General features: G+C 47.7%; 1 protein-coding gene across 3 annotated transcripts; it reads right to left on the bottom strand.

The window, feature by feature from the left end:
• Window positions 1–10,896: 10,896 nt before the first annotated feature.
• ZNF12 (zinc finger protein 12) lies at window positions 10,897–24,781 on the bottom strand. 3 transcript variants are annotated; one of them, XM_087867158.1, is made up of 5 exons: window positions 24,586–24,781; window positions 23,312–23,376; window positions 17,502–17,628; window positions 17,157–17,252; window positions 10,897–13,496 (listed from the first exon to the last, which is right to left on the bottom strand). In XM_087867158.1, exons 2-5 carry the CDS (start codon window positions 23,324–23,326, stop codon window positions 11,644–11,646), a joined length of 2,091 nt encoding a protein of 696 aa, XP_087723284.1. In that variant the 5' UTR covers window positions 23,327–23,376; window positions 24,586–24,781; the 3' UTR covers window positions 10,897–11,643. The 3 variants fall into 3 exon arrangements, with proteins under 3 accessions (XP_087723284.1, XP_045669363.1, XP_045669362.1); XM_045813407.2 differs by having other exon boundaries at window positions 24,298–24,737; XM_045813406.2 differs by lacking the exon at window positions 24,586–24,781 and adding an exon at window positions 23,866–24,266.
• Window positions 24,782–24,955: the final 174 nt, after the last annotated feature.

Raw genomic sequence — 24,955 nt, 5'->3', positions numbered from 1 at the left:
ATGGGGTGGGGGTTGGTGGGCTCTCTCTGGAATGGATATTGGGAAGGTTTCTGTGTCATACCTTAGTAAATAGCCGAGAGAACTCACATGGAGAGAGCCCTGCAATCGGCCTGTATATTAGTGTCCACCTGTGAATCTAATAGATGTCTCAGAGCAATCCGTCACAGGGCTCACATCACGGAGAATGCCACAGAAGTATAAAGGCATTTACAGATCATCAGGTAACTGATGTTGGAGTGGAAGTATAGCAGTGTTTTACATGCATGAAAGCTTTTGAGGAAAAAAAGTCAAACTCTGTATAAGAAAGGAATCAATCTCAAGGGGAAGTCTATCAATTTGGGAAATGTGGATACGTTTTCTCTAGAAATGACGTAACACTAGAAGTCATGATTTGCATGGGGCACGAGATTTCGAAGATGTGGCCTAAGATGCATCTGACGCTAATGGTGCTCACTGTGGGGTTCCGAGGCCTTTGGAAGAACACGGCGGTGGTGGCTGCTCAGAGCGCCTGGGTAATCGAGGCTTTGGTATGTTGTACAAAGCATACACACATTGTGTGTGTTTGGTTTATGTAGTGGGTGTTGAAATAGGGGGCAGTAGGAAGTATCTCCCTATGGCTTAATAATTACCATGACAGATGTCTTACACTAAATGCCCCCAGTGTTTGTATGTTTGTAGTACAGTGTGCGTTATAAGGGTCACATTTGACAAATTCAAAATACTATACCCTAACATACTGTTAAGTGAGGAACGCCAAGTACACCCCACCATATAGCATGCTACCTTCTATGGAAGAGTTGAGAGGAAGTAAGATACACACACAATTGCTTATTTTTGCAAAGAGAAATACTAGAAGGATAAACTACAAACTAATATAAAAATGAATTCCTATGGAGGCAGGAGTGAACAGCCTTGAGTCAGGGATAGAGCAAGGTTTCTTTGGTTATAACTTTCTATGACATTTTGACTTTCAAACAAATGTAAATTATTTATATATTCAAAAATAGAAAATAAAAGCATCCTGAAATTGAAAATGGAGAAATCAACTTTATAGTAAATTGGTAACTACACAGAGAAAATCATTCTTACAAGAAACAAGTGAACACAGAATTATGACTACATGTCCTTAATGGGATATTTAAGGACAATGATCTGCAAAAACTTACGAACACCACTCATTAATTTTTTGTTATTAATACGGGTGTTACTTTGGATCTAGCTTGTGTATACTGTAAGATAAGGCAAAAAGAAACTGTTAAAGTTACTAGGAACCAAACTTCCCAGTGTAAGAGAAGAGATGACCATAAAAATGAAAGAATTTCTGTAAAACTCTCCATAATAAGAAATATGAACTAAAGCATCAGTCATTGTTTTGAAAAAGGTGTATCTCGTAGCTCTGTCCGCAGAGGGACTGGAAGCAGGGGCAGCCCCCACAGATGAGCAGACTTGGTGCCAGCACTTCCCTGTCGAGGAACCAGGAGCGACAGCTGGTTCTAAGTCTGGGACCTGGAGTGTCCAGGGTGAGGCCAGGACCTCTTGTGTCAAAAAGCAAGGAGGTACTCGGAGATTATGGGGATGTGTCAGCAGTCCCAGAAGCTACCTTGCAGGGTTTCTCCCTGGCCAAATCTGAGGTGCTTTGACGGTCAAACAGAACGACGTAACTGACTCTACAACATTTGGATAAACAGAAATCTGTGTCCACATCAATACAGAAAAAGAGAAAGGGGCTGGAGCTTATTTCCACCGTTGTAGGTGAATCTTACGAAAGCTCCTTACTCTGTCATTCGAACGAAAGCTTTTCACCCTGCCCTTTCAGTAAGACCCGTTGTGGGAAGGCTACTCTAGAAAAGTGTCAGCTAATGAACGTAGAAGGAATGATAGGATTTGAAAAATCGCTAATTTGCAACCCCTAGGGCATCTAGGCAAAGACTGTGGATGCCAGGATCAGTAGGAGCGAAGGAAACGTGTTTGTGCGGGGCCAGCCTCCCTCAGATACCTTCCTCACCAGCCCCGGGAAAGGTATGTCTTTACACTGGGATGGTTTACTGCCCCCCCTTCTCCAGTGATAAAATGCAGCACCATCAGCAGTGGTGACATCGTGTGGCTCTTGCTGAGGGGCAGCGAGAGGTCCGTGCGTCGCACTGTGGTGTGCTGTTGCTAGAGTACGTCATAGGAGCTTAATCAAGTGTGTAGTTGACAGAAAATACGAGAGCGAGCAAGCAGCTTCAGTGGAGGAAACAAATCTAGAATGTGGGGGCATCACCAAGACAACTGGCCCGGTCTCGTCAAAAGTCAGTGTGATTTTAAAAAGAGAAAAGGCCAGGGGCCTCTTTCAATCCGGAGAGGGTACTGAGACCTAATCAGACGCAGTGCACAATCCCCGATTGGGTCCCCAAACTGTCCAGCTCAGAGACCTCCACGTAGGTACTTTGGAGGCATCTGGAGCAATGTAAATGTGGACTCGCCCTGGGTAGTACTAGGGAACTCGAGTGGTTTTCTTCAGCGTGGTTACGAATGTGAGTTTCTTGGAGACCATGTAGAACAGAGGTGAGCTGTCACGGCTGTGACGTGGTTCAGGACAACGTGTGCGTAATTAGAGGAAGCAGAAAATAGGGGGAACAATCGAGGCGTTGAGCACAGTGCTCAACACATGGTGTTCACTCTCTTTCTTAACAGAGTTCTGACAAATGGTAAACGTTTTTGAAAATCACCTCACCCCTTACCTGTTCTGGTTTTTGGCACATATAGTGATGCCTGTTGTTACTGATTGAGTCAATAAAGAAGCCAAACGATGCCTTAAAAAAGTGTCTGTCTTGGGTTTGGCTGGTTTAATGAACACACATTCATCGAGTGTGCAGAGGCAGGGGTGCGGCGGTTGGCGAGGAGTGGTGCTTGTCACGCTGAAGACAGAGCTGTGTATAGAAAACACCCTTCTTCCCAGTCCTGGTGGGATTCGGAGGACTGCCCTGACCCTTGCTCCCGGCTTCAGACAGCTTCCTTGGAGCAGGTCGGCAGCTGCTGCCCCCTCTTCGTCAGAGGGCCTTGTGTTTCCTCCCTCACCAGCGGTGGTTTGGGGCTGGCAGTATGACCAAACACCAGAGTATTCAGCTGATCTGGGGGGAAGGTTTTCTCGTCGACAAAGAATCGGGAACAGAAAGGCATTGTCCATCTGGATCCCCGCTGATGGCATCTTGTGACTCAGGGCTGGTAGTCAGGAAGGTGAGCTGAGGGAGGGCAGGGCCAGTGCGCGGAGTGGTGAATTAACCAGCTCGGAAGCTGCTCTCCACCGGTAAGACCAAGGTCTCCAATATTCCTTATAGCTTAGGCCTGTTGCAGTTGAGATTGTTCTGCTACTTGCAGCTATAAGGCATCCTAAGGTTGCAGAGGGGTGTGTGTGTGTGTGTGTGTGCGTGCGTGCGTGTGTGCGCGCGTGTGTAAAACCAGAAGTGTTAGATACAGGAATTTGGGAGCAAGAATGATTTCATTCAAGAAAATGATCAGTGACTGCTTTCTGCCCTGTACATGTCTATGCCATGATGAAATAATGCTGTTTCTCGTTTGAAAGAAACAGCACAGGAAATTTCTTTTTGCAACCCAGTTACATAGTATTCTTTCTGTATGTGAAATGATCTTTAAAAAATTGAATCATTGATCTTTTTCCACTTTTTTCTTGATGTTGCCTGATGCGTCTGATTTTTATTTTCTTAATGAATTGTTGTCCTTACTCTATTGACTTAATCTTTTTGTCCCTGACTTGAAATACTATCTTCATCATGGATTAAATTATCCCTTTCAGTGGCTTTGCTTTTTGTCTGCTCAGTGCTCTTCCCCCACATCCTTCCAGAAAGGGAAGCTGATGCCCCAGAGCCGGCACATTCCCTGGTGGGCCAGTCACAGCATCCACCCTTTGTGCCCAGTTTAGTTGTTCCTGGGATGGACACTTGAGGCCAGTGAGAGTCGAGGGGAGTTCCTGCCAGGGCTTTTGGTAGACATGGTGGAACAGCGGTTGGCTGGTTTGGATGGCGGAGCTGCCGGCAGCTTTGTTATCTCGGGTCTTCTACTATTTGCAGTCAGTCCTGACTCACGGCTTGCAAGTACTCTGATTCTGGGTTTGTTTTACTGACCTATTTTGTAATCATGCTGAATAAGATTATGTTTTCATTGCTTTTCGTTTTTTTAAGATTTTATGTTTTTCAGAGAGCAAGCACTCACACAAGAAGGGGGAGTGGCAGAGGGAGAGGGAGAAGCAGACACCCTGCTGAGCAGGGATGTGGGACTTGATCCCAGGACCCTGAGATCATGACCTGAGCTGAAGGCAGACGTTCAGCCAACTGAGCCACCAGGCGCCCCTTCTTTGCTCTTCGTAATGTTTTGGCACGTGTTGAAAAGCAGGTCTCTCTTCATTCTCTTTTTCAAAGCTTTCTTGGCTTTTCCCACATTAGTTCTTAGGGACGAAATCAGGCGTGGGCTTACCAGGCTCCTCTCTGAAGCCTTTGGGAACCTGATTTTGTGTTTAGTCTCAACTGCCCACCGAGAGTGGCGCACTCCTGATCCAGCTGGCTGGGACCAGTCCGCAGTGACCAGAGACGAGGGACTCATGGAGACAGCTGTTCTCTTCCCTGTCTGTGAGTGGGCCATACTTTGTCTCTTTGCATGTTTTATCATTAATTGTTGAAAACTGGGCATTTTAAATATAACAATGTGGCAACTCTGGAAATCAGATTCATCCTCCACCCCAGGGTTTTTGGATATTTTTTTGGTGGGTTCTTTTTATGTGCTTTTTAAATGGACTTTTCTGTTTCAGTAGGTGTGTAATCTTTGTCAAGCGCAGCCACTGAATTCTTGTTCCATTAACTCAGGGGTTGGGTGTGTTTTGCCAGATTCTCCTTTAATATCTGGAGTTGAAAAAAGATTTTAAAAAGGAGAGGGGGGAAAACAGGAAAAATAAAGCTCTCCCAGACTTTGCAGACCTTCAGCGCTTAGCCAAGCTGGTTCCTGTTCTGCCCTTTCACTTCCAGTTTCCATTGAGCCTGGAGGCCCATCCGAAGAGAGTGTACAGACTTTTCTAAGCCCGTGTCCCACCCTGGGTACAGGTGATTTCCTGGTGTGCATGGAAGCTTCCAGAAGCCTATTCCCACACATCTCTCCTTTTTCAACCTCTTCCTTCCCAGGTGTCTGTTTGCTGCTCACCTTGATGGCCATTCCTTGCCCCAGCTGGCTTACAACCAGGACTTGTGCTTTTACGTGCTTGCTGCACAAGCCATCTGGGACGCTGCACAGGCCTGTGACTGATGTGAGTCGAGGAGACAAGGGGAAGCCGTGCAGCCCTCCTACAGACAGCAGTCCAGCAGGCGACACCCGCTCCACAGCTGTTTGAGAACAAGGTCTGTAATTCACCCCTCAGCCCCGGGACTTGCCTGAACCACAGGCCGTCAGGTGAGTCAGCTCTGTGGCTGCACAGCAGCTGCCCTCCCTCACCATGCCTTCCCTAGTGCTTGTGAGTTTTGGACTAGATTCTAGAGTTCTGCAGAGGTTGCCAGCTCATTATTTGCTCCTGGGGTGGGGGGTGCAGAGCCCTCCCTTTCCCTCCTCTGCCACACCTTCCTATCAGCTCTTGAGCACGTCCGGTTGACAAGTCAGTGTTCTATGCTTTCAGTTTTCCTGAGCAGCCCTGGTTCCGTTTGATGACGAATAATATTTAGGTATCAAAATCTGAGCACACATTTTTCTAAAGATAAAATTGCTACATGTTTTATTAGGATCTGAGAATTTGTAAACTGCTAGTATCTTTTGTTAGGATTGCTGCAGATGCTGCTAGAACTCTTGTTACATTACAGAGGTTTTGAGTGGGCCGCCCTTACTCTACGTTCTTTCCATGACTTACTCCTCCTCGTGTACCACTAGGTTGGGAGGGACACATCTGTCACAGTTTAGAAGAAATGACGGTGGTTCGTTTTTGTTGGCTAATTCTGTGTCACACTGGCTGCCAAGCTAGAAGAGTGCCATCTCACGTACAATTCCAAACGAACAGGCAGTCCAGGGAGGTAGGATAGCCCTGTTCCAGGCTGTTCCCCAGAGAGAAGGGTCCCCTTTATCCTGTTACTTCTCCATCCCCTAGAGCGGAGTCAGCAAGGGACAGCTCATGGGCCACATTTGGCGCCCGCCTCTTTTGTAGAGCCTGTGAGCCAAGAATGGGTTTTATATTTGTAAGTAGTTTTTTAAAAAGATCAAGGTAACATTTTATGGCATGTGAAATTCTATGAAACTGAAATTTGTGTCACGTGCATAAAGGTTTATTGGGCCAGGCGCTTTCACACTACAGAGGCAGTGCTGAGCGGCCGCGGAGGCTGTGCCCACAACGCCCGAAGTGTTCCCAGCTGGCCCCTCCCAGGGCCCGCTGGCCAAGCCTGGCCCTCAAGAGTTATCCTTGTTCTCAGGGTAGAAGCTGGCTCAGCACAGTGGTTCTTCACGGGCGAGAGGGAGAAAGACGCAGTGAAGAAGGACAGTCCTTGTAGAATGTGACTCAGGAGAGGACACGTTACTCCACTCACACCCTGTGGACTAACCTCGGCCACCTGGCCATGGCAAGCTGCAGCTGGGACATCAGAGCAGCAGTGAGGTCCCGGGTGAAACTGGATGGAAGGGGGACTCTTACAGAAGGAAGGGGGGGGCACTGGTGCACAGAACAGTGCAGGCTGTCCCACTCAACAAGTTCTAGGCCGCCATGCATACCCTCCCAGGTGGCGGGGGGCATCCCTCATCCCAGGAAGCATGTTTCAAAGTACAGTGACTGCCAGGGCGCCTGGCTGGCCAGTCAGTAAAGCACGAGACTCTTGATCTCAGGGCTGTGAGTTCAAGCCCCATGCTGGGCCCAGAGCCTTAAAAAAAAAATTTTTTTTTTTAAGTACAGAATGACCAAAAAGGACACAGACCTTATTTAGGCACCTGGGCTGTGAAACTCTGGCTAAAACTGAAAAGCATAAAACACTGAGGATTTTTATTTCTCTGGTCCTTTAATTTTCATGTTTTAATGTTTCTGGAGTCCTGGGGAACAGTGTTTATCATACCACTCAGTTCAAAACATTTCTTTTCAATATCGGTTGCTGCATGGAAACCATTCTTGACCTGGTTCTTCTCTTCATTCCAAACCCCAATTCCATTCTCCCCCCATTCAGCCTATGACCTCAAGCCCACCCCACTGTAGCCTGTGCAGGGGAGTGTGTGTGTGGTGTCACGTTCTATGTGCAGATACGGTCTATGCTCCTAACTGCTGGAGAGCAAGCCGTCCACTGCCTGGTCTTCGCTTTACTTGCCTTTCCTGTACGTACATCCGCGTGTGTACAGAATTTCTCTGGGACAGAAAAGCATATTAGCAGCACCACTGCACAAGCAGACACATATGTGAATTTTAAAAGGCATTTCCAGGTCAGTTAACCCACTTCTAGTCTACAGATACCAGCAATTATCGTTCACATCCTTACCGATATTACACGTTGCTGTCGTTTCTGCCCCTCTGATCACTGTAAGGGGTATGTCATTGGTTTAACGTGCGTATTTCTAATGACAGAGGTTTCCAAGCACTGCCCTTTCTTGCTACTTTGCTGGATCTCCTCATGTATTCTGGTTATTGGTCTTTAGATTAAACTAAGTTTGCTTTACAGACCTGAGATTTTTCTGTCCCTTTCCATTTGGCATCACAAAAGCTGCTTTTAATTTTTTTTAATTGAGAAATTTTTAATTCATAATTTTCTTCCCATCCTAAGAACCCCAGGATATGGGTATTATGTCTGCTGTCTTCTGGTCTCAGTGTTTCATTTTTCACAAGCATCTCTTTTTTCTTCCTGGTATCCCGGGCAAACCCCTCCTGTTACCACACAGCCCACTAACTGGTTTTATGGCTGTGTCCATGCCCTGTTCCCTACCTCTTTCAGAGTAACTGTTCCTGCTTCATATAACCAATTAAGGATGTCTTCTAAGACAATTTTGAAATCCGGATTCCTACATTCCATTAAGCTTGCCAGTTGTGGAGACGTATGGTGTGCTCTTAGTAACTGACTCCTTATAAGTTCTGCAAATCTAGGACAGTACGAGTAGCAGGGCGAAGGTCTAATCCCCAGTTCCTGCTCCTCAGGGTGGCTTCAGTAGGCCCGTGTATTACAGAAGAGAAACCATGCTCCCAGTGAGGAGGAACCCCTTTCCTGATAGATCCTCTCCTCTCGGCACGGTCCTCCTCCATCCAGAAATGTGCCTACTTACTGTACGCACTTGGCCCCGGAGCGAGAAGAGGCTGCTCCAGGTGTGTGCGTGTTGAGTGCACCCCTCATCTCAGCTGGACGGAGCTAATGCACCTGCCTTCTGGGTCATGAAGGCCCCGTGCTGGGCATGACAGTGGACAGCTGCCAGCACCTGCCTCTCTAATGTCTCTGGCTGCTCACAGCCCCCCAGGCGCACCCACTGCAGCTCCCTGGACCCGCAAACTGCTCTTACTTCTACGGCAGGCCCAGAGTTGGGCTCTGGGAACGAGTTTGTCAATTTGGCAGGGATCACAGACTTTAAATTCAGGGAAAGGAAAAGCAATTTATCTGATGTAGTCCTGTGATGAAAAGGAATTTGCTTGTTTTATTTGCAGGCATTCTATAAAGCGGGCAGCTACCTGGGCTGTAGTCATGTGCATTATACAGCCTTGCCTGGGGTGCATGACTGCACAGCACAGCCAGGCACATGACCACGGAACAGAGAAGAGGGTGACTCGGGGTCTCTGAGAGGATAGGGCCCCGGTGTTAACACCACGTCTTTGATTTGACCTATTTGAGAAGCATGAATGAGCTATTACTTCACGGACTAGAGGAAAATAGAAAAACTTGGGGGGAATCTCACATGTCCACCTGGCAGAAAGGTCTTCCTTCTGCTCAGCCCTTGAAAACCCCTCAGAGTTCATCATCTGCTTACACTCCAAATCATGAGGTCACTGTGTGTAAACACACAAGAACTCACACTCTGCCCCAGTCCCACGTGTGGTCCTTGCTGCAGGACAGGGAAGCGGACATCCCTCTAGTGCTCTCCCTCATGGACTCAGGCCTGTGTATCTTACAAGGGGCAGTTAGAAACTTTTCAAATACTACATTCCATCAAATTTAAGACAAACTGTTATTTTAAGTGCCTCTAGGGAAGAAAAAAAACAGTGTCATTAAAGAAGAACAAGCCACCGAGCCCACGCAGAGATGAAGTATGAAAACACCGACAGCTCTGCAACCACGAACAAATCCTGTCACCACGTCATCAGAGACGCGGTTCCGGACCACCTCCGTGCGCCGGGCCCTTTCATCTGCAGGCACCCCATGAGAGAAAGAATGTGGTAAACCATTTACGCTTTTTAAATATTTTACTTAAAATGCATACTGTGTATTTAAGCTATGAGGACAAACTACTGTGGGAAATCTTTGTAGATACCATTTCAACAAATACACCATGAATATATTTTCCTACACAAATCTATGCGATCTAGCAGACTTTGCATTCCGGTTATGGAGCAAACTCACAGAGCTAGAAGCATCCGGAGGGAAAGTGGTGAGCAACAAGAACCGGGGCCACGAAGGCTTCAAATACGTGAAAAAGACGGCATTTCACCTCAGTAGGCAGCGCTCAGTCATTCACACGTAGGCCGTCGGGCTAATCACAGGAAAGCAAAGCTCCTTACCTCCACAGTGTATATTGTGAACGAAGAGTGGAGTGATGATCCATGAATAACAAATTAACCTAAACAAAATGTAATGTCATGCACTGTAAAAAGGTAGGTGTATCTGACATCGCTGTTATCGGGCTCTAAGGGTTCTTAGGTCAGCGATGTAACCATTCACGGAAACACATTTAATTGTTTCAGGTTGATTTGTAGTGCTCAAACTATTTACATCAAAATTTACAGAAAATAAAATCAACCTCTATCAGTACTTCTAAATAAGTGATTTACCTAAAGTCCACTTCTCAACTGCATAATTCCTACAAAGGTATAACTCTGTATTTTCAGCTATCCCTAACAGCAACCTACAGCAACTGGCTCCAAGGTGAATTTCGTCCACTACAGAAGCAACAGTCCAGAGGCCGAGGGGCTACACGGCTGGGTGGTTCAGTGGCTCCACATCGTCCAAGTCCCCGGTTCTCCCCGTCTTTCTCTCTGCCATGCTTAAATTCTGCTTCCGTGTTGAAAGACACAGGCAGGCATCACGTGCAGTGAAGGCAACGCTCAACAAAGACTCTACTTCACCCTGCAGGATTCATTCCTGGAACCTTTAAGGAAACTGTTTCCAGAAATCACCTGTCAGATATCTCCTTTATCTGCATAGAACTGAGTCCTGTGACCATTCTACACCAATTGCTGGCAATGAGAAACGGATTATCATTATTAGTTGAAACTAGTCAGGATTTTTCCCCCATTCCACAGGGAGGAATGGATCCCCAAACTCCGCCAGCAAACAGTAAGGAGTGAGTCACCAGGGTTACTCAACAGTGTCTGCCACAAACCCATAGGAAGAGTTCTTCATTCAGGAAGGAGTAGAACACAATATTTAAAAATACTATCCTATCAAATAAAAATACAGATAATTCCTAAGTTACATAGAATGTGTGCTCTGCACACTCCTGTAAGCATCCAAACAAAACCAATGGAAAAAAAACTGATATAAATGGAAATACCTTAAGTACTTAAATATTTTAAGTAAATATAACTGTATAGAGTACAAGGAGTACTACAGGTGCTTCCTACTGGAAATGTCCGGCATTAACAACTTAAAATTATGTATGCACTTTACTATCGTATGTGTAGATTTCTAACTCTTGCTGACTCAGGTACGGTTGAACATGTTATAAAAACATTGACTTCTTTACAGAAGACTTCATTCATTAACAACGATCAAAGACGTTTATAAATGCCAGGCAAGAGTACGAGAAGCCGCGTACGTGAGACTATCAGAGGTTGGTTCAGAGACTGCGTCAGGCTGTCAGGGTACTAACACGGTGGGGCTATTTAAAATGGATAATCTTACCATGTCTTACAAATGACTCTAATGATGATACAATGGCTTTTCAAACATGATTCAAACGAACACACACTTCCTGTAATGTAGCATCCTAAAAAGCAAGCAGACAAACTGAAAACCCCTCAACAACTAAGTCCTACATTCCCAGGAACCACTCCCGTGTGAGTGTGAGGTTGCTAGGCTGTGGTCATGATTACTGGCAGCTCATTTTACAGCTTCTATTTACACAAGTATCTTCATCTTCTGTATTTTTGTTTTCAAGAAGCTTGATACTACATCAAAAACATAACATTTAATATTAATAATTTCCAAAGGAGTAGGTTTCCCACCTTCTTTAAAATGGAGAGGTTTTTCCCTTGGTATGAATTCCCTGATGTGTAAAACAGTCTGAGTCCACGGTGAAGTGCATATGCGTTCTAAATACTTACAGACTTTTACTCCAGTATAGTCTGGCATCCAACAAGTCCTGTGGTCTTGTTACAACTGTGGTTTCTACCTTGTGAACTTTCGGGCTTCAAGTCTAACACAAAGGCTTGTGCACAACACCTGTGTGAGCTCTGACATACTCGGCAGGCATCTCCCACTCGTCACACTGAAAGGTTCTCCGACTTCAGAGAAGCCTCCCCACATCCAGCACATTCACATTCCCTCTCCTGTGAATCCTCTGATGGCTATTGAAGGCTGATTTGTGGTAGAATTTTTTCCCACACTCATTACATTCATAGGGCTTCTCTCCGGAATGAGTCCTGTAGTGCACAGTGAGGTAGGACATCCGAGAGAAGGCTTTTCCACACTCATTACATTCAAAGGGCTTCTCTCCCGAATGGATCCGGTGGTGGATGGTGAGATAGGACATCTGAGAGAAGAACTTCCCACACTCATAACACTCATAGGCTTTCTCTCCTGTGTGTGTCCTCTGATGTCTGTTAAGGGCTGAATTCTGGCAGAAGGTTTTCCCACACTCATTACATTCATAGGGCTTCTCTCCTGAATGGATTCGATGGTGGATGGTGAGGTACGACATCTGAGAGAAGAACTTCCCGCATATGTAACATTCGTAGGGCTTCTCTCCTTTATGTATTCTCCGATGTCTGCAAAGGGCTGAGTTCTGGTAGAAGGTCTTCCCGCACTCGTTACATTCGTAGGGTTTCACTCCTGAATGAGTTCTGTGATGTATCGTGAGGTACGACAGCTGAGAGAAGAGTTTTCCACACTCGGTACATTCGTACGGTTTCTCTCCGGTGTGTACTCGCTGATGTCTCATGAGAGCTGAGTTCAGGTAGAATGTCTTCCCACACTCGTTACATTCGTAGGGCTTCTCTCCCGAATGAGTCCTGTAGTGTACGGTGAGATAGGACAACCGTGAGAAGAATTTCCCGCATTCGTTACATTCGTAGGGCTTCTCTCCGGTGTGCGTTCTTTGATGTGTGGTGAGTGTAGACTTCCGGCAGAAGCACTTCCCACATTCATTACACTTGTAGAGTTTCACGCCCGTGTGAATTTTCTGATGGTCGTTCAGTGCTGACTTCTGGGAGAAGGTTTTTCCACAGTCGTGACAAACGTAGGGTCTCTCTCCTGAATGTGTTCTCTGGTGTTGTGTGAGGTGTGTCTTCTGGCAAAAGGATTTTCCACAGTAACTACATTCATAGGGCTTCTCTCCTGAGTGAGTTCTCTGATGTTGAATGAGGTGTAACTTCTGGTAGAAGGTTTTCCCACATTCATTACATTCGTAGGGCTTCTCCCCTGTGTGTGTGCGCTGATGGACGGTGAGGGTCCCCTTCTGGCAGAAGGATTTCCCACACTGATTACATTCATAAGGTTTCTCTCCTGTGTGAGTCCTCTGATGGATGATAAACTTTGACTTTTTACAGAAGGATTTCCCACATGCGCTGCATTCATAGGGCTTCAGTTCCATCTGTGATCTCTGGTGTACGCTGAGGTTGGACATTTGCAGAAAGGTTATTTCAGATTCGTTCCACTTATAGGGCTTCTCCTCCATGTGATTAACAAAAACTGCATCCTTCTGAAAGGCTTTCTGGCATTCAATATATTCAAAGGGTTTCTCCAAAATATGAATGTTCTGAAAAATACTTTCTTCATTTAGACTATAAGCTTCCCCATTTTGATTAAATTCATAAGATTCATCTCCTGGATGAGTTTTCTCGAGTTTAATGTGGGGAAGTGGTTTCCCACATGCACTACATTCATCAGGCTTCATTCTTGCATAGCTGCCGTCACTACTAATATATTCTGCAATAGATTTCAAACTCTTTTCACACGAGTCACATTTATAGGACATTTTTCTTGAAGGAATGGGGTTCGTTTCCACATTAAAAGTCTTACCAAGAACATTACCTCTCTCTTCAATCAGGGTTTTGTTGTTGATGGATACAGTTTGCCTTGAATATCTGCCTTCATTTTCTTGGACTCTTTCTCCCAGATCATCGGTTTTCCAGACTTCTTCTAAAGAGAGGCAAAATAACAAAATTTTGTACCTCTTCCTACATAAGATATGGAAGGTGACTTACATGCAAGCATTTCATTCTGGTGGAGATGCAAGCTGCATGGACAGATGAAAATAATTCCCAGTGTACTTCTCTCCCCTCTATTGTTATGGTTTGGAATAAATACACACACACATGCATATGTATATACAAACACACATACACCTCCGAAGTAAGGAAAGGGGAAAAGCACAAACACCTTTGGTCTTTACTACTTTGTAAGATTTTGCTCAAAACTGGCCATAGATAGTAAGATATAAACACGAAACACTGATGGGAAGACAAAGGACGGTGGATGAACAGCTGACAGGCAGATATGGAAGGACTCACAGCAAATGGGGTGAATGAAGGGCGACAAGGAGCAGTACTGGGCCAGAAGGGGTGCACAGGTACCCCAGAGGCATCAGGTGTGGGGGAAGGGACCAGTACTTTGCGCCACACCACTTCACAGCACGTTGGGAGAGAGGACTACAGTCCGAGGCACCTTCACCTTTTACAGAGATTTTTGTGGCAGCATTCTCACTGGCCTAGAGCCTTCCAAACTCTTTTGCCCAGACTCTGCACAGTAGGGCCAAATCCGCTTGCACCCAAACCTCATGTTTAGAGTAGCAGCTGTGTGGCCAGCGCTCTAACCCCCTGTGGTTCAGTGTCACTTGGAAGGAGAGCACCAGGAACTCTGTATGTCCAACAGGAAGGATGAAATAGACCAGAGCATGCCAGCCCTTCAGAAGTTTAAGATTTCATAGATGCTCTCTGGCGTTATGATTTAGCCTGAACTCACCAGGACCACGGAACTCTATTTGTTTCTATCTGGACAATACAGCATGCACTCTGGCTGGCTGACCTGGGGGAGTCCTTACGTCACCTGTTGCTCAGGATCACCCACAGGTGACACAGAAACATTGGTATCTATGTTATAGGGTCGCTGTGGGATTGCATAAATCCATAAAGTGCTCAGAGCAGCATTTGTCACAAAACACATGCTCAGTAACGTACCAACTAGTTTTCCCATTTTCAACCTCCTGGTGATTTCCTTAAACGAGTCTTGCCCCTGACATACCACTGTCACTTCATTCTGTGAACAGACTTCACTCCTGAGTTTCACTTGGTTTCATTTTCACTTCCAAACCTTAAAAATCAGATTCCCCAAACTGTTCTTTATTTTCACTTACAAGTTTTTAGATGAACTTGACTTTGTACTTGCTGTCATCCACATCAAATAAACTGTATTGACCTCGTCCTCCCAAACCTACAACTTCCCTGAGCCCACTGCCAAAATGTGGACAGATAAAATGGGGGGAAAACACCTGACAAAGAATACTTTTCACCTGGGTTCACAGTATGATTCCAAACTTGGTTTTTACTAGTCTATAAAAAGTAATTTCTGCTCCAGGAAAACCAAGCTATTTGTTGGGCAAAGAGTGTCATCTGATACACCCTAGGGGGGCTGGGTGTGGAGGAGGGGAACAGCGCTCAGCACACCACCTCGCAGCAAGTTGGGAGACATGGATTCCTGGCTCAGGAACCATGGGCTTCTGAGATTGCTGTGGTGCCAACAACACCCAGCTCACTTTCAAACACAAGTCTCCCCTCTTACTGCTTAATTCAGTTCACTTGCTTCCAGCCCTGATCTACTCAAAACCTTTCAGGGAGTCTCTGTGTTTAAAAAACAAACAAGAAAACTTCTTAAATTCTTTCTCACTTCGATTAGCTCCATCTCCCCTTAACGCTGAAAATAATTACCCCACACACAATGACTAGCACAGTGGTTCAGCCCGGCATTGGATCAACAGTCCACATGAATGCTGAGTTTTAAATTATGCCACACAACTCTCTTCTCTTTCTTGACCAAATCCTGTCTCTTAGAAAGTATGACTCTATTCCCTATTTCCTTTGAACCCTTTAATAGAAAATCAGAGCTGTTACTCTTAATCTGAATCCTATGGGTATCTTTCAAGCACCTGCAGAATAAATGGGGATGCGACCCAGGCATGTGTATTTAGGACTGCTTATAAATTATTTCTCAATAGATGGACAAGAAAGTTCTTTCACCCAGGGCGCCTGGGTGGCACAGCGGTTGAGCGTCTGCCTTCGGCTCAGGGTGTGATCCCGGCGTTATGGGATCGAGCCCCACATCAGGCTCCTCTGCTATGAGCCTGCTTCTTCCTCTCCCACTCCCCCTGCTTGTGTTCCCTCTCTCGCTGGCTGTCTCTCTCTCTGTCAAATAAATAAATAAAATCTTTAAAAAAAAAAAAAAAGTTCTTTCACCTACCTGGCCCCTCAGATACTCAAGTGCAGACTACGCGTTACGTACTAAGGCAAGGGAGAACATATTACATACTAATCTGGGGAAGAAAGAAGCTCAAGCAAAAAATATATCTGACCAAATAACAGACGACTTGATCAAAGCTAACTTTTTTCAAGGTATGGCCATGAGGTGGAGTCACCTTGAGAGAAGGAGCAGACTGAAATAACGACAAGAGCTAGAAGGTAAAACTTCAAGGAGGGGTGGAAAAACTGAGCTCTGACTGGAAGAATGTGTTGTTATCTGACAAACAGAGCATGCCCCTCTGAAGTAAAGCTACAGGGACAATAACCATATGAACAGAAGACATTTAGGAGCAAGGACCCTGTGGAATGTAACAAGAGTTGTGGGAAACAACAGAACACTAATTTTCCAGGCAGCACAGGGAAGAGGAGAAATGTACACTCCCTCAGGAAGCAGCAGGGAATCACTGAAGGCTCCTCCTGGGCAACCAGTGATAAGATCAACCAAAAACTTCGAGAAACCCATCTCACAAGTGCACTTAGCATGAGGAGCTGTGGGGCAGCTGCCATAGGAGATGGCGGATAGGAGGACAGGGACGGTAAAGCATAAAACAAACAGGCAAGCAACAACCCTAAGGACACAACTTAGGAACCAGAACCCACTAAAGGTGGAAGCAGACCCTTCAGAGAATTTTCTGGAGGGTTGAGGGACAGGTACTCACTCCTGTGCACCACATTCACTGAGCACCTGACGTGACAGGCCACTGGTCAAGCACTGGGACAGAACGGTGAGTAAGAGACGAGATGGACACAAGTGTCTGGGACGTAAGGTCTGGATCGTGGGAAGGACGAGCAGCACACCGACCACAGGAGAACCAAACTCAGTGACTCGGGCACAGCCGGGGGTTTGGATCTGCCCTCAGAGAAGGGAGCCGTGAAACCGGGGACAGAAACCAGTCTGAGGCATTTCACAAAAAAAGAGGAATAAAAAAGGAAGGTGGCAAGAACTGAAGAGTCGCATCAGTTACTTTTCAATGACAGACTTACGAAGGCCTAAGAACCGAAAGAACCCAAGATAAGGGGATGGCTGAAAATGCCGTGGGAGCGAGAGCAACACAAAGCTTGGGGGAAGAAGGAAGTGACTGGGCGTGGGCTCTGGGAAGAGGCAAGCATAGCAACGCTCTGCAAACACAGGTTCTCGTGGGGAAGGAAGAACGTGCTGGGAGTGGGACTCGGGTACCCGGAGCACAGAGGTGACTGTCTGTAGGCTTCTACAGTTTCGGGACAGTTAACAATTTCCAGGAAAAACCCTTCCAAGTTACCAGTGTCCGCACTGCCTGCACTAACACACCTGGGTAACTCTGTGGTAGGAATTCTCCTTCTACTATCCATGGCTCTTCTCCTTGCTCCAACTTGATGATAACTTCCGGTTTGATAATGTGACAGCCTGTTAACAGAAATGAAAGAGAACTTGAGCCTGACTGCTGGGCTGCTGGGTCTCTGTTGTCTGAGGACAGTGCTGCCTCACAACCAGCACCACAATTCGAACCTTTCACTGGGGAGGTGAAGACCAAGTGCCCTGCCTGGTGCGAAAACAGACCACTCACATTTGTCCCAACAAATTCAAAGTTAGAGTCGGTAACATGTGAGGGCAATCCCATGTATCTCAGCAACCGAGAAAGCGGGCTCTCCTCACCCACGGAGACGAGATGCCTGTAGTTCTCCAGCATCACATCCCGGTACGTGGTCTTCTGCTCGGGCTCCAGCTGCTGCCACTCCTCCTGGGTGAAGTCCACGGCCACGTCCTTGAACGACACTGGCCCCTGTAATGGCACCAGACCGAAACTGGATGAGGTGAAGGTGGACGAGGACAAGAGCTTACCAAGCTCACTGGTCAAGTTAACTATAAACACCGTATACCTTGTTGTGGAAAGAAAATATATCAGAAATACGCCAGAATGTGTTCATTCGGCACACACTGAAAAAGAAAATACCGTCTTGCACTATGAGCCAGGGGCAATCCTGGCTTGCGGGGGACACTAAGACCAACAGACAGAGCCCCTGTCCCAAGGAGCGCAGGCCTGAGATGTACTCACAGAAACACAGGATGCACTTTGCTCCTTTTTGCTTCCAGAACATTACCAATGTTGGCTCTCCTCTGACCCCTCCCACTGCTCCTTCCTATCTCCTTTGCTGGCTCCCCTATTCTCCAAGTCATCCTTAAGTTAGAGGGCCCAGGGCTCTGTTTTTGGTGCTTCACTCTTTGCTGTCTGCACCCGGCTGTGAGCCCAGTGGACCGCATATGTTTAATTCCCATCTATACGTCAGCATGACCCAAATGTACACCAGCCACCCAGACTTCTCTCCTAAACTCCAGACACATGTCCCAGATGCAAACTCAACAGCCTGAAATTCAACCGCTATCTCTGTTCATACCTGTTCCTCCTACGGCTTACAAGGGAAGGTGATCTGTGACACTGGCCACAACTGCAACAAGCAAGCCTGGCCACGTACATCCCAGTCGTGTGTGTTACTGCAAGATAAGCCTACACAAGTCTGACCATGGCTGCCGCATGAATTGTCAGTAATGGTGTGGTTCGGCTGCCCCTAATTCCCAGCCAGGGAACTCGGAATCCCCCTTCTTCCCATTTACACATTCCAGGAGGGCAGAAGCACGGTCCTGAAGAGGGGCAAACAGCTCACAGCAGACCCAGAGACTGTCCAAACCAGACCTTTAGCCGTGGATCTTCTGAATAAACTGTCCCACTCAAATACACCAGTCATTACAATTGTCCCGCTGTATTGCTACCTCTGAAATAAAGGTAATAGTGGTGCCAACCATGTCAGGTAATACCTGCGTCAAATGGACTGATCCATGGAAAGCACTTAGCAAACTTCTCTGGACATAATACACGCTTCTCAAGGACAACTACGTATTACCGTCAACTCCCCTTATGCGTCTTATCATTCTTTCCAAATAACGACAGAAAGTAATCAGAAAACACAGAAGTTAAACAACTGTAAAGCAGCTGTCAAGTTTATGCAATTGCCAAGGAAGGTTTAGAGAACAGCGTCAGCGCATTAACAATCAGGCCCTGGGGATTCCGACAAAACACAGAGCAAGGAGTGGTGTGGACAGCGGTGAAGGGAAAGGCCATGTCATGTGCAGGAGCCATTTGAGAGGACCACAGACTCCTGACATTGACCGAAAATCTAAGCTTTTTTTATGTGGAACGATCAAAGAAGAGTGCAGGATGTGCCCCGCTGGCAAGATTCCCCGAGATGCCCGGTCACCTGAACCTGTTATTCTCCCAAGCTCCAGGTGCGGGGACGTCCGGGGACCAGGCTTTGCTGTCCTGGGAAGGGTAAAGGTGCTGGGCTCGGAGCACAACTGCTGGTTGGAGTGGCGTTACAAGTGGTTCCTGCCCAATCCAGACCAATCTGTGTGCAGAACTGCCCTGGCCCAGCCTGTGAGCAGACGGTCTAGGAGAGCAACAGTGAGCAGGTCTTCCAGAAGCTCTGCCCATCCTTCCTTCAGACATCGCCAGCCAAGCCTGTGGCCACCCTGATGAAGACCGGTGCCCACAAGTTCACACGTTAGAAGTCATTACCAAAACCAAGAGAGCAAGGCATAGAGAAAGGAAGTAGTTTAGTTTTAATACATAAATAGAACAATGTACGAAACTTCTGGTTTTGCCATCTGTAATTTCACAAAATGTACCATTTGCAGGGATTTTTTAATGCTTGCATTTTTGCATTAGGAAAAAAATACACATTAAGAAAAAATGATAGTTTTTGTTGTTTATAATGCACATGAAATACATGCACAGTTGCTGCTTAAAATCAGTATTATCGTGAATGTTCCAAACTGATTTTCTCTTTCCTGATGGGTCTGAGTAGCTTGCCCGAGTTCACGCTTACGTGCAAAGGGAGAAGGAGAAAACCGTATTGTTCTTTCTCCAGCTTTAAGCAAGCAGCTTTACAAGCATCTGAAACTCAGAGAAAATGGGTTTCAGAAAACCTGGTTAACAAGTTAAGAAACCAGCCAGACTGCAGATATGTAGGGATTTTACTTGAGTTTCAAAAGGGAATAACTCTCGATGTATTAAAAGAATACTCAGTGCAATTACTATTCCAGAGACAGCTTCATAGTCAAGAACCCCGAGCTGGCTACGCATTTTCACACAAGCCAGACCATAGGACGTGAAGGGAGAAGACTCTGAACACCTCAGTCGGCCCCGTTGTCAGGGCGCTTCCAACGCAGACGGCGCTGCTCCCACCTTCCCCCCCAATATGTAAAAGCTGAGAGAGGAAGCGAGGGCGAGGCCCTCGGAGAAGCGTAGACAATGACCCAAGTGCAAAGGGACTCTAACAAAGGGCTCTGTATGCCACAGCCACCTCCACATGTCCCAGACCTCACACCCATCGCTGGGACCAGAACAACAGAGGTCAGCGTGAGCCTACAGGGGCCAGAAGCCCCTAGTCCACAGGCCCAACCAAGCCAGAGTTGTCCTGAACGTCCAAGAGAAGGACATTCTCAGACATCCGAGGCCTCCAGAGCCGGGAAGTCAGCACACCCCGACATGGCCCATCCAAGGGGAGGCACCGCAGCTGTCCTCCAGAGCCAGCAGAGGAAAACAGAACCCACAGAAAGGAGGGGGAAGCCCGAGCCTGTGAACTCCACCCCCCTCACCACCACCAGCTGTCCATGGGCAACGCTGTGGCTCCAGTGGGGCCTGAGGGGTCCCACTCGCACAGTCGTGCTCATTTTGAGAAATTTTAAAAATGTACAGTATTTAACTCGTCAAAATGAAAACATTAAAGAATGAAATGATAACGCTGGAAAATAAAGTAAAAAAATAAAGCAGCTTGGAAGAAAATGTTTACTGACATGCCCCAAACGGAAAAAATGTATAAACATTTAAGACTACTTTGTAAGTCAGTAAGAAAAGCAAAACAAAAGAGCATTGTGACAGACAGCCTGGCAGTGGGCATGAGCGGGCACTTCACACAAAAACTGAACAGGCCCATCTGAAAAAGCTACAGGCTGTAGGACTGCCTTGAACAACGTGGGGGTTAGCGACACTGACCCCCACAGTTGAAAGTCCGCATATGACTTGTGATCCCTCCCCCCAAAATTAAGGATTAACAGTGTCCTGCTGACCAGAAGCCTTACCGATAACGAGAGTCAATTAACATGTGTTTTGTATGGGGCACCTGCGTGACTCAGTCGGTTAAGTGACTGTCTTCAGCTCAGGTCATGATCCCAGGGGTCCTGGGATGGAGCCCCACATAGGGCTCCTTGCTCAGCAGAGTGCCTGCTTTTCCCTCTGCCTCTGCCTGCTGCTCCCCCTGCTTGTGTGCTCTGACAAATAAAATCTTAAAGAAAACGTTTTATATGTTATGTGTACGATAAACGGTATTCTTACAAGACAGTAAGCTGAAGGAAAAAAAATGTTAGGAAAATATCTTTATGGTGCCAGGCTGTGTTTACTGAAAAAAATCCACATGTAAGTAAACCCAAAGAGTTCAGGCCCATGTTGTCCATGGATGTTCTGGAAAGGGCAAAAGTATACACACAGTGCAAAGACCGGTAGTTGTCAGGGACTGGGGGAGGGAGGCATGAATAGGTGGTGCCCAGGGAACTTTTAAGGCAGTAAGCGTGTTCCCCATGCTACTGTCATGGCGGACCCATGCCATTATACAGATGTCAAGGCCTGAACCACACAATACAAGGCGTGACCTCTAGCATCAACTACAGGCTTCAGATAATAACCTGTCACTACCAACCCATCCCCTGAAACAATGTACCACACTGACCTAAGACGCTCACAACAGGGGGAACTGACGGAGGGGTCGACAGCATCTCTGTACCAACCACTCGATTTTCCTATAAACGTACACTGCTCTCAAAAATAAGTCTACACATTAAAAACAAACAAACAAAAAAACAAGGAACAGCTTCGAAACATGTTAACATATTCTTAACCTCACTTGTGGTTAAGAACAAACTCAAGCCCACCAACGCAGTATGGGGCCTAGGATCAGCTGGAATATCCCAGGCCATATTCCTTCTCCATCTGCATCTCACTAACAAGCCGGGGCCCCTTGACTCCCTCCACACCCCTGCATTTCCTGCCACTCAGGGAGTCTCTGAAGTGCTTTCTATATGGCAGCAAAATGATGTGGTACACATTTTTGGAGAAATGCTCAATGTGGAAAATACACTTGAGCCCGTGGAGGAAAGAAGGAGCACAGAAAGGTACGTTTTTGTAATGGTCCACGAATGAAAGAATGAGCTATTTTAATGGCAGCAGGGAAGGGGTGAAGGGGAAGGAATAGAAGCCACTCAGAAATATAGGAACACACAGATATGGTAACACAGGACAAAGAAAGAGATCAGAATGAATCCCATTGTCCGTGACAGAGTGACAGGCAGAACAACAGAACACAGAGCCGACTGGGACGAGAGCAGAAGGCACAGGTTGGGGGGGGGGGTGCTGCAAGTAATTACTTTTAGATCTACAGGGTCCATTAAGCTGAGGTGTCCTTTGGACAGCCTCCCCGGAAGTGCCGGCAGGTGGCAGGGCAGATGTATCTGGTCCGGGTGGAAAAACCGACAGAGCCCGTGGTTCAGGGCCCAGGAGGGTGAGGTCTGATGGGTGTAAAAGTCACGAGCCGGGGTGGAAGAAACAACACACGAAGAGGGTAGAAGCAGAAGTCAGGAAGAGAGGAGAGATTCTGCAGATGGGAAAGGCAGCAAGTGGTCCAAGGCAAGGAGTGGCTCCCAGGTAACCTTTACTGGGTCAGGTTCCAGGGAGGTGTGGGGCAGACTGGGGACCACAGGCCCTGGGACACAACGTGAGTGGGAAATCAGCAATCTCTGCCAGAGGCGTCACTGCCCAGTCTGAGATGCAAACCAGACAGACAATCAGAGAACTATTTAGCGAGACTTACTGGAGAATGGGAAGGCCATTCCTCCAGGGCTTCCTCGTCCTACCCCCTGGCTCAAGCAGTAAAAACAATGCATTTATGGGATGATGTTTTAGTTACCAGAGAAATTCTCTGCATTGGCTGCTCCCTGGACAGTATGCCTTGCTTACAAGAGGCACAAGGAAGGTACCAATGGCCACGGTTTAGAGACGGCCACTCAGGAAGTCTGTTTACCATTACAGCGACATGGCCTAAGAAATCACAAGACGCGCGAAAACACAAAACTGTTTCGGCAGGTGAGTGTTAAGTACTGAATGGTATCTGTCATTTTTTGCAACGAATGTCAAGCCCCCAAGCAGTGCCTGTACCCTGGCTTTAAGGACCCTGAAGGACCGTGCTTTCAACACATATGAACATTGGTGCTTGCTGCCACGCTGGTACTCCATGCTTTATCCGCCCGCTTCTCTTTTCTGTTTCTACCTTCCCATTTGCATTTTAAAGTCTGAACGACTCACCTCCTAAGGTACATTATAAAAGCAAGTAGAGAATAAATACATACACAGAAACACTCACCACAGATTTACTCATTTTCTGCTGTTCTTGGAAAAAGGGGGAGGACAGTGAAAGTGGAGGCAGACCTGGGGAAAGAAAAGAGAAGCAATGAAGCTATGAGACCTGGACTGTCGAGAAAGTACTCTTCTGGAAGGTTCCATGAAAGAAACTGTGACACTGTCCCTTTAAACCTTCAGAAGTGACTGGAAGAATGAGGGAGCACCCACCTGTCTGTAACTCCCACCTGACTAGATAGGTTTCTCGTTAGTTAACAAACCTGAACCCTACTGAAATAATCCTCTATCATTAAATATAAAACAAGAAAGTCTGTTACATTCCTCTAATTTGTTTCTCGTTAGCTAACCAACCTGAATCCTACTGAAATAATCCTCCATCATTAACTATAAAACAAGAAAGTCTGTTACACTTCTCTATCTTCTTCGTACCCCTTGTAACTACCGAAGATCAGAACAGAATGCTCTGAGTAAAGAGCAGTGCTCAGGCATGGCTGTCTTCAAATTATCTGTGCAAACTTAAATGTGCCCCACAAAAGCATCTTTTGTTAAGAAACTCACTTTGACTTAAATGTAACCGAGCAGACAGAACACCGGCCCAGGAGCTGAGTCCTGTGAGCAAGCCCATCCACAGACCCCGTCACCCTGGACAAGCCACCTCTCTGCTCAGGCCCAATCTCCTCCTCTGTCAACCCAGGCAGCAGCAGCTGGCCCTCACGCCCTGGTCCTGCGCGACACTGTGGGATGCTCCAGGGCACAACCCAGCGGGGTCAGTACACACTCCTGCGCGCTTAGAGACACGTCGGGAAGCCGGACAGGGAACCGGGGGAGCAAGGGGGGTCGGTGGGGAGGGAGGCGGGGACCCTCTGCGCCCCCGGGAAACCTGGGTCCCACGAGTCCCGCGTCCCGGGGGAGCGCCCATCCCTCCCCGTCCAGCCGCTCGCGCCCTCTCGCCGCCGCGCCGCTTGGAAAATCCACAAGCGCACGACCTACCCCGTCGGGACCCGCCGAGCTGCCTCAAAGCTCCCGAGGGCTCCGAGGCGGGGGCTGCTCCTCCTCCGCCTCCCGGGGCCGCCGTTCCCGGGGAGCGGGCTCTGGGCCTACGGGACAAACTCACTTCGGGCCGACGACCCTCCCGAGGCCCGAATCGGCCGCCCCGGGCCTCGCCGTCCCGCGGGCGCAGACGGGCCGGGCCCGAGCCCGGGCCCCGCCGCCCTGCCCTGCCGCCGCCCGCCCGGCCCCTCCAGCCCAGCTCGCGGGCTCCGGGGCCCGCGCTCGAACCTCCGCCGGCCCGCGCGGACCCGCGCCCGCTGGGTGCCGGTCCGGCCAGAGAACGTAGCCCCGCAGGCCCCGGGACTCTCGCCCGCCGGAGGCCGAAGCCCGGGAACCACGGCGAGCGGTGACCTGGGCTCGGACAGGAAGCGAGAGCAGCGCGGCGGCACTACGCGTGCGCGAACACGCACACAGGCCGAGCTGCACATGCGCAGGACGACGGCGGCCGTGCGCCCGCCGGAGCCCACCCGGGAGCCCGACAAATACCCGACCTCAGTTTCCCGTGAGTCCAAGCGCCCACATGTTAGGGGACGTCTCGAAAGTCTCCACCCCATCTGGTGGTTAAGAGGCGCTGCGCTGAGGATTGACCGCCCGAATC

Source organism: Ursus americanus, chromosome 2, assembly GCF_024610735.1.
Source record: "Ursus americanus isolate L20-20 chromosome 2, mUrsAme1.1.p, whole genome shotgun sequence".
Classification (NCBI taxonomy): Eukaryota; Metazoa; Chordata; class Mammalia; order Carnivora; family Ursidae; genus Ursus; species Ursus americanus.
This window is presented reverse-complemented; position numbering and strand designations above follow the sequence as displayed.

Bases quoted from the DNA above. Each gene is read 5' to 3' on its own strand.
- ZNF12 (XM_045813406.2), bottom strand. From the start codon at position 23,932: ATGGGCTTGCTCACAGGACTCAGCTCCTGGGCCGGTGTTCTGTCTGCT. The intron at 23,377-23,865 runs GTGAGTTTCTTA...TTCTTTCCCCAG, and splicing joins TCGGTTACATTTAAGTCAAA to GTCTGCCTCCACTTTCACTG. The intron at 17,629-23,311 runs GTGAGTGTTTCT...GTGCCATTACAG, and splicing joins AGAAAATGAGTAAATCTGTG to GGGCCAGTGTCGTTCAAGGA.